General features: G+C 42.2%; 1 protein-coding gene across 1 annotated transcript; it reads right to left on the bottom strand.

Annotated features, from left to right (window-relative positions):
• Positions 1 to 114: 114 nt before the first annotated feature.
• On the bottom strand, positions 115 to 7,691 carry LOC133509120 (aurora kinase B-like). Its single transcript, XM_061835853.1, has 7 exons — positions 7,606 to 7,691; positions 7,480 to 7,525; positions 6,075 to 6,266; positions 2,211 to 2,349; positions 1,945 to 2,093; positions 1,650 to 1,824; positions 115 to 408 (listed from the first exon to the last, which is right to left on the bottom strand). Exons 1-7 carry the CDS (start codon positions 7,670 to 7,672, stop codon positions 217 to 219), a joined length of 960 nt encoding a protein of 319 aa, XP_061691837.1. The 5' UTR covers positions 7,673 to 7,691; the 3' UTR covers positions 115 to 216.
• Positions 7,692 to 10,004: the final 2,313 nt, after the last annotated feature.

Raw genomic sequence — 10,004 nt, forward strand, 5'->3', positions numbered from 1 at the left:
CATCTGTTTACCACATTAGGCTGCTATTATTTTGAACACGACTGTACTATTTCACGGGTCTGTGAGAACTATCCTTGCTCATCCTCTTATGTAAAAAAAAAAAACCTTAAAACATTCATTTAACAACATTTTATTAGAACTGACAGAGTGAACCTTTTGTACAATATTAGGATACATCAGAAAATAAAAAACAAAACCAGAACTTAAAAAAAAAAATCAAGCAGGCAACTTTGGATTACAGGGTTTTGGTGGGACAGTTGGGGGTAAGACCCGGCGCGAGTTGCTGCGCACCCATGGGTGATCCATGACGCATTGCAGCGTGAGACGATCGGTGGGGCTGTGGCGAAGCAGCTTGCTGATCAGGTCCCGTGCACCCTCTGAGACAACCCTTGGGAACTTCAAATCCACCTGGCATTTAAAAAAAAAAAACTCAGGATGAATGGGTTCATAAAGCAATAACTTGTCAAATTCTGCTTTTGATTTGTAATTTGATAAAACCTACAGGAATGGTCAAAGAATGTACCTTAACCAACTGCACGACACTCTTGACCAGGATCTCCCCCCCCCCCCCCCCATCAAGTCAGAATGTTTGTTTTGACCCAACTATTTCAAAAGCTATGACTTCACAATAAGGGCACCCGTTGAGTTCACCAAATTTTACAGCAGCATGAAATACACTTCCCCACAGCTAAATGACAAAAGAGTACAATTAGCCCTCCATCCCATCACATCCCATGAGAGAGCGAATTCAGTGGCGAATGACACCGCTACATGCAACTAGTGTGCAACAGGGCATACTAAAGCTTCCAGGAGTACACAGACTTATTTTCCTCAACTGTTTTTTGTTTGGAAACGAGACAATCTTGGATATGCCTGTAACGAAGGACTGCAATGATTCATCATAAAAATGATAAAAACTGAAAATGCAAAGTGTTGGCAACAACTGTCATGCCATGATGTAAATCAACCGCTGCGTGGCGCCATTGTGACATCATGTCACCTGCTCTGTTCCCCAATGCGGTGGACCCAGAGGCTGCCGAGTCCATGGGCATGACATATTTGGAGCTCTCAACCAATCAATACACTGACACAGCCGTCCAACTCTGTCCACTCACTGTGTGATTCTCACTCACCACAAAAATGACAATTTGAGTATGGTAAAATATTTTCAGTTTTGTTTATCGAACAATTAAGTCGATACAGAAATGATGGGCCAAGCTTAGATCGCGTAGTTCTTCACAGTGAAATGTTCCAAACAGGGTTTTTTGTCCCCTAACATTTCTCAAAACTCACACCGATCTGATCAGCATCAACTGATGATTAAAATTTTATGCTGAATGGTTTTCATGTCATAACGGGCAGATCAGATCAAAGACATCATTGATTGCCTCTGCAAAACATTCAATCTGCGTCGTCCTCCGTTGTCTGATCTGACCCCCCTGCCCTCAGAACCCTGGTCGTGTAAAGCCTAGAATCATTAGTTTTGCATTTTCTATCCAACAGCAAAAAGTCATATCAGACACTAGAGCCAATTCAGTAAGGATCTGTGGAAAAGACAAATTCCACATCTTCTGTTAGCAACGGCTGTAATGTGGTCATTTTACCTGAAAGATGCAGATATTGTTCGAAAAACTGCCTCCATGACCTACCATCATAATTCTTCTGTACGTTTCAGACTGAGAGCGACTTTCAAAGGGAGGGTTCCCCACAAGGCACTCAAAACAGAGGACTCCGACACACCACAGGTCCACCTTCTCATTGTGGGTGCGGCCCTCGACCATCTCGGGAGGGAGGTAATCCAAGGTTCCACACATTGTGCGACGCCTGCACAAATGTCAAGTTTGCAATTGTGGCTTTAAAAAAATTAACAAAAAACAAAACAAAAAAAAAAAAAAACACCTCCATTTTGAAAAATCTTTACAATGACAGTTCAGGGCTGCTTACCTGAGAGAAGGCGCATGAACTGACCAACCAAAATCTGCAATTTTCAGCTCTCCACGAAAGCCAAGAAGGAGATTCTCTGGCTTGATATCGCGATGGATCACTTTCTTGGAGTGGCAGTACATCAGCGCATCAGAGATCTCTTCCATGTACTGGAAATGGAAGCAGTGAAAGCTTCAGAACTTTTTCCACTTATAAACAATCATTGAAAACGGCACTGTCCCCGTTGACCAGATTCACGCGTCCCATTTTCGACCACAATGTCTTACAGTGGCAGTACGCTGGTCATCAAAGCGTCCGTATTTCTGGAGCTCTTTGTATAGCTCGCCTCGTGGCGCATATTCCAGCACCAAAAACACCCTCTTGCGATCATGAAAGTAGTTGTAAAATCGAAGGATGTTGGGATGCCTGAGAAAGAAAAGAAAAAAAAAAAAAAAAAAAAAAAAGAATCGTTATGTTTACCGTGGTATCATGAATTACAAGTGGCTCAATTTAGAAGTTTTGAGATCTGGGCTGTCCCAGATTTCTTTTTTTTTTTTTTTTTTTTTTGACTCGTGCAAAATTTTGAGATGAAAACAGGTAGGAGTGACTTTGAAAGATCAATTGACTCCTCCGTACAGGGCACTTAACCACGCCTCCTGAAGTTACGTCACCCCACGTGTGCTAACCTCAGACAAACAATGAGCAAAAATGGCGGCGCAGGAAGAAAAGACTACAGCGAAATTGTCCGATTTTCCAGCTGATTGCTCACTCGCATTCTTAGCAAACAGTGAAATATCGTTGAAAAGCAGACAGCAGGGCTTCAAGTATTTCAGCGAGGGGTATTTACATGCATATCGACGGAGAAACCATTGATATTAGCGCGAGATCTTTCCAGAGTCAGAGGAAGACCGAGAAGCCACATAATATAATATATTATAACCCAAAGACGAATTCGTCATTGACAGTTTCCTATTTTCGTGTTACCTATCACACTTGTGTGCAGAATCTGTATGTGTATCTGTATAGCCGTTTGTGAACCGCCGTGTGAAGGAAAAGAAGAAGGCGAGGCTTGATTTACGAGTTGTTTCTCTCGTTTTCTTTGTGTAACGTCACCCGATCCCCTCAATAGTTATTCTTGAATTAGTGCCGAACCTACGTAAGTCCCGACCGAGTACGACAATCACTACTTTATAGTGTCCTCAAACATCCTTCCTTCAGTCTTGGTGTCTCGGTGCACGTCTAAGGCTTTTAGGACTGGCTAGTCCGGTTTAGCTTAGTTCCCTAGCCGCGAACAAAGACACACGTTTGTGCAGTCAGGTCCTCGCAAAATATCGCTCAACACAGATCAAGTGTGTCAATCATTCACACGTAGCTGTGTTATGCAAGCGAAGAACTGCTCATTCATTTAGATGAGACATGTATTGAAAATCAGATACAGGGCTTACCTTCGTGCGAACATATCTGTTCCGGTTGATTTTTGATGGATTCAGTTGATCATGCGATCTTCCACAAAGTTTGATCCATCGAAGACATTTTTCGTACTCGGTTTTCTGTTCCGGTTGATATTAGATGGATTCAGTTGATCATGCCATCTTCCACAAAGTTTGATCCATCGAAGACATTTTTCGTACTGGGTCTTCGGTTTTGGAAAGGGTACGAATTGAACTCCACCAACTAGCCTTTCAGGATACCTGTCGCCACTATTACAAAGGCCGTGACTACACCTCTTAACCATATCTATTGTTAAAGAACCCAAACACGCGATAAAACGCTAACAAAAGCTATACTGGACCATGCAACGTTGTCTGAGGGAACGGCGGGTGCAAAAAAGGGGGCGTGGTTTATGCAGATCTCTGGCCTCTGATTGGTCAGCGACGCGGATGACGCAATTTCTACGGAGGGGTCAATTAAAAAGATAGTTAAAAGTTAAATCATAAAAGAAACTAAGTGCATTCATCCATCTTAACTGCTTATCCTCACTAGGGTCATAGGTGTGTTGGAGCCTATCCCAACTATCTTCGGACAGGAGGTGGCTACACCCTGAACTGGTTGCCAGTCAATCACAGGGCACATACATGTAGGGTTCACACAGTCAGTCTGACCCAAAAAATTTTAGGGCTTTTTAGGGGCATTCTTAGGGGCTGACACGAAAAATGTAGGGCCGACACGGAAAAAATTTAGGGCTGACACGAAAAATTTAGGGCCATCGTGGGAAATCAAGAGTAAGGAAAAAAGACTCACCCAATGGTGCCATCAACCGTTCTTGGTTCATCAAATGTTCCAGTACCTCAGTACCTGTGACAGTGATCACCTGTCGCCCCTTGTGGTAGTTCTCATTGTATGACCATTGTCAACGTCTTCACATAACAGTGTACAGAAAAACAGATTCTAACTACAATTGCAACTATATACTTAAATGTCTTCTATTGATGTCTGTCTCAGCACCCCTACTCTAGCTCCTTGAGCCTACCCAGTGCCTCCTCTATTTGTTGCTGCAGAGGTGCCAAAGTGGCTCTCTTGTCCTTTGCTCTGCCTCTGAGTGCATTGGCCTCGGTGATAAACCTCAGATTCCTCTTTTCTTCTGCCTCCTCACACAGCCTGTCAGCCTTCTCAATAAGCGTAGATATGTCAGTCTCTATTCTGGCTTTTTTGGCTTTGAGGCAGTAGAGATGAAAAGTGGGCAGGTACGAAGTCTTCCTTTCCCCACAGTGGTAGTTTTTAGCAAGGTCACTGTCTGGGAACATGACTGCAAACACTTTCAAATTATTTTCACAAGATTTGTAACTGTAATGGCTGCAGATCACTTTTAAAGTCCACACGATCTCTGCCTTTAACGAGTCCGTCTTCGTGTATTGAACCACGTTCATAAAGCCTGACTTCCGGCTGGTTGAAGCCGATGGCTGGACAACTGTAGGTGCGCATGCACTGCCAGTACCACTGCCTGAAGTTGATGCTTCACTATCTTGATATTTTAGAAACAGATTCATACCAACGGAAGATGAGAGAGTCTTCGCCAAATCAGCATGTCTCCTGTTTTTCCGGTGCAACTCCAGCGCTTTGACGCCCATCTTTTCAAGCTGGTAACTCTGCTTGCACAGATGGCAGTAAAACATGTGCCGATCTATTGGATCTCGACGAACCCAGCTCCCGAACTCCTTACTTTCAACCCAAGCATATTGAAAAATGCACTTCCCCATGATACAAGTTGGATCGATGAAAGAACTACGCTACGCCGTAACGAAGACGAAGTGAAATGCCTACTCACGGAAACAAACAATGGAATATCGACAAGTTGTCAACACGGTGACTTCCGTTGACAATTTCCGGCTGTTTTGGACGCCAGACGGATCGGTATTTTTTTTTTAAATAAAAGATAATTTTTTTTTAGGAAGAATTTCGGCAGTAGAGGTCCTCCCTTGGATTTTTTTTAATTTAAGGCCTTTTTAGGGGCTTGACCGGTTTTTGCGGATTTTTAAGGACTTTCAGGAGCCCCTAAATGCACCTTCGAAAATTTAAGGGTTTTTAGGGACTTTTAGGCCCGCGTGCGAACCCTGCACATATAAATAACCATTCACACCTAAGGGCAATTTAGAATGTTCAATTAACCTACCGTGCATGCTTTGGGGATACTGGGAGGAAACTGGTGTGACTGGAGAAAACCCACACAGGCACGGGGAGAACATGCAAACACCACATGGGGGACGATTTGACCTAACCGAGGCAGTTTTGGTTGATTGCGTGACCGCATGCCAAAGAAAGAAAATCATCCATCTTGTCAATCGCTTGATTCACGTGTGGCCAATACGTTGATCGTGCGCACATAAAAAGCTCGTTATAGCAAACCGGCCTCCTATTTACTGTCCATCTTTTGCTTTCTCCAGGGCAGTCGCGCCGATGCGCGCCCCCATCGGTAGATTGACAGAGGCTGGCTGCTTTAAAAGTAGATCTTGAGGTTAAAAAAAAAAAAAAAAAAAGTCGGGCACCCATGCTTTCATTAGTTGGCAACCGTGCTACCAAATACTTATTTATTTCCACTCCCGGCTGATGTTGAATTATTGGATAACCCTATCCTAGAAAGGAGCGTGTTTGACCACAGAGGTTTCCACTGTACTCTGTTGATGGCTGTGAAGTGAGTCAAGGGAAAGACTTACTTGAGGTGGGACTGGATCTCAATTTCCCTCCTGAGCTGGTGCTCCACACCTTCCTTCTCGATTTGGGACTTAAACAACACCTTCAGAGCCACAAGGGCTTCCACCTGCTTCACCTTTGCAAGGTACACGTTGCCAAACTTGCCCTTTCCCAGAGGTCGACCGATGTCAAAGTCGTCAATGGTGAGCTGCTTTCTGTAAAAGGGTAGGAGACGTTCAATATTGGTTCAGGAAGTCCGCTAAAATGATTCAGCACCTGGCCACAAAAATCCACAAGTGCGCACACGTATATGCCGATGCAACAAGCCCATTTTGAGTGCCGTGCTGGCAGCACCGCTAAGCTAGAGAAGTCAAAGTTGTCAAAAACAAAAGACCAAATGAAGATGTTAGCCTTTATTTATTTATTTTTTTAATGTACAGACACCCTCAAAAAATTTGTGTGTGTTTGTGTGTGTGTGTGTATATACACCTTAATAAGACATGATAGTCATTTTAAATATAAGACTTCCATCAGACAATTTATTATCCCAAGCCACGCAAAGCCACAAAATAAGGATGAAAGAGCCACATGCAGCTCCAGAGCTGCAGGTTGCTGACCACTGATCTAAGCATTCATACCAAAATCAACTCAAAATCAAAAATCGATTAAACAGCAAAAGAAATTCCCTCCAGAAGAATTTCCACAAAGTTGTCTTAATTACATATTTTGAAAAAATCCTCAAGAACATGACAGTGGAACAGTTATTGGATATTTTCTAATGGAATAGAATGAAAGTACACACAGCACAACCATTACTCAATAATCGTACTCATTAATGACTCCAACATTTTAAAGGGTTTTTTTTTTTTTTAATTTACTTCCCCGCTTCCCCTTCCCGTGTTGAAAGTCCCCTGCATATTCTTTCCCCCCTAAACTACAAATTTACAAATCAATGACAATCTATAAAGAACTGAATCTGGAAGAAGCATTGAAAATGGAATTAGAATTGTAATTTTAAACCTGAGGATGAAGGGTTTTCCTCATTTTTGGGGTGGATTTTGGCAGTGTGCATCATTCAGGAGAAATTATGCTCCAATGATTTCCATTCATAGAAGATATGTTTCAGATCCACCCACATTTTATTGCTTGAAATGCCCCTCCCACATGCTTTAATCATTTACCACACTTTTACACCACATAAACATCTGTGAAGGCAAAAACAAATTCCAATCATATTGTGCGTTTTGCAGTCGTGGAATTAAAAAAAAAACATTTGTTGTATTGTTTAAGTGTTAAAATACCCCTCCCACATGCTGTCATAACATTGGTAACATTTAAATGGAGCCGTTTTATACATTTTGAATGAATTTCAATTAGAAAATGTTCAACAAATTTGTGGGGGGAGTCAGGGAATTACTGTTTACTTACTTTGGAACCAAAGTGGAGGATGAAGCAACACACTCACTCTCTGTTCCTAAAAATTTGATATACACCATCAGGATAGTACATGAAATATCTGTAGGGGGCTTTATATTATGAAGAGGCTCGCATTACCTGGCTTGTCATTTTTGTCGCCATCTGGTGACTGCTTCATCGAAACAGACTGTGAGCCTGCCGCCATGCTGGAAGTCTGGTCAAATCGGTCAAAGGCAGACATGAATGACTTACCTCATGATCTTTACTGTCATACTCAAGAGTAAAATTACATCTATGTACAGCCACTTCTAATAAAGAAAAAATATTTTGCAATAGACTCTTTTCGACCACGTGACCTCATCCATGGTTTCACTCTACTCACACGCCGTTCACTCTATCGCTTTTGCATACAGACCTGAGTTACACAAATGTTCGTACAACTGTTCCAAGTGACGCATGATGGCTAAAAAGACTTTGGAACGTTATCGGGGCTCATTAGATGTTTCAAGAAACCGTTATGACAAGAAGTGTGCTTTGATCGACAATATCGACCCATATGCCTTGAAGAAACACAAATGGAGCAAGAATTTCGAACTGTGGGCGTCCGTAACCTATTGAGGCATCGTCAACTATCGATACGCACTTATAACATGAACCATCTAAAGAATGACAAAGGTCTGGAGGCCCATACTCAATTCATCAATGGCTGAGTTCGTATTGCGCCGGTATCCATTGTCAGCAACCTGTCTCCCCACACAGTTAAGGTTAGTGTAGCGCACAATGCAATTTAAACATGTCAGCTGAGGATACTTCATTTGTGAGTGAATGCTGTCAAAAGTATTCATTCGGGTGATTACAGTCAGCGTTGTGTTAAATTATGTTGATTAGACCAAGGAAAAAGGTGTAGATTATCCATCCATCCATTTTCTTCACCGCTTATCCTCACAAGGGTCGCGGGGAGTGCTGAAGCCTAACCCAGCTGTCAACATTCAGGAGGCGGGGTACACCCTGAACTGGTTGCCAGCCAATCGCAGGGCACATCGAGATAAACAGCCGCACTCACAATCACACTTAAGGGCAATTTAGAGTGTCCAATTAATGTTGCATGTTTTTGGAATGTGGGAGGAAACCCATTCAGGCACAGGGAGAACATGCAAACTCCACACAGGCAAGTCCGGGATTGAACCTGGGACCTCAGAACTGTGAGGCCAACGCTTTACCAGCTAACCCACCGTGCCGCCTGTAGATTATTATTATTTTCATTTTTGCAAACATGTGCACATAACGATCACTTTGGACAGATGAGAAAAGCAAGTGCAAACCAAATATGTAAACAATTAAATCAAGATTAAGACAGATTCATTATAGAGTACTAGGGAAGGGGATTCACTTCAGTTTTAGTTGCTTTTGTGGGTTTACAGAAAATACAGATTTTGAGAGCCATGCATTGTATTCACACAGGGGTATTACAGTATGTAGCCCCTTGGTCCAAAAGAATACTTGTCTTTCACAGAACTTAGTTATTGCTAAGTAGGTGTGAAATTCTAAAAAGGTATCCAATATCTACCAAGAACAAAATGCTCATAGCAAACTCTGACATAAGGGAATGATTTGACTTTTAGATCGGCTCTGCTGACAGCCACAGTTCTCGCCATTTAGTTGATAACTGCTCAGTTTTCTCGCACTGGTTCTTGATCACAGCTGGCAGTCGAAAGAACGCTTTACAACGCCCACTTTTGTTTGAGGAACCGTTAACATAGTAGTGCGCCTTCATTCATACGCCTTTCTGAACTGATTTCTGCTTAGTTACGGTTTGTTTACTCAAATTCACCCATCCAAAATGGCACCCGTTCTCTAAGTCAGAAGTTGTGTGACGTCAGTCAAAAACAGTCTAGAAAATTTGAGGGATCTACAGAACGCTTCCCCCCACCCCATCAGTCTATCTTGCGATACAGAGTCTCAAGCCTATATGTAACCACCAAAACTATATTTTAAATGTGGAAAAGAGCAACCAAAACATAAGTAAAATAATCAAAGTAAAAAATAAAGACGTAACAAACTAGAATAAATTTGGTCATTAAGTACACCTAAAATGTATGATTTATTTTACTTGATGTTTTTATTTTCAGTCTAATTTCATGTCAAGCCACTGATTGTGTCGTGCCAGTGTCAAACTCAAGCCCCAAGGGCCAGATCTGGCCACTACATGATAATATGTGGCCACCAATGACAAAACCAGTGGATCAATGTCCGTCACGAAAGTAGCCACATCCAACTGATCTTCCAGTGGATTTTAAACGCGTGGAGCATGAAAGAGTACAAACATTTTGGGATTAAAAGGCTCGACTGCTACGTGAGGAGCGTAACTCGGGATGAAAATGACACTGGGAAGGACAGACTGAATTTATCTGCCATTTTACTGCTGTTTCAGTCACTGTTTGGAAATAAAGTATGTCAATGAACATTTACAAAGTCTGTGAGGATATCTAATTTTTATAACATACCAGTGCGTACGGTACAGAGTACCCTATATCAGC

This window comes from Syngnathoides biaculeatus, chromosome 11 (assembly GCF_019802595.1).
Source record: "Syngnathoides biaculeatus isolate LvHL_M chromosome 11, ASM1980259v1, whole genome shotgun sequence".
Classification (NCBI taxonomy): Eukaryota; Metazoa; Chordata; class Actinopteri; order Syngnathiformes; family Syngnathidae; genus Syngnathoides; species Syngnathoides biaculeatus.

Bases quoted from the DNA above. Each gene is read 5' to 3' on its own strand.
- LOC133509120 (XM_061835853.1), bottom strand. From the start codon at position 7,672: ATGGCGGCAGGCTCACAGTCTGTTTCGATGAAGCAGTCACCAGATGGC. The intron at 1,825-1,944 runs GTAAGCAGCCCT...ACATTTGTGCAG, and splicing joins GTTCATGCGCCTTCTCTCAG to GCGTCGCACAATGTGTGGAA. The intron at 409-1,649 runs GTAGGTCATGGA...TTTAAATGCCAG, and splicing joins CGTACAGAAGAATTATGATG to GTGGATTTGAAGTTCCCAAG.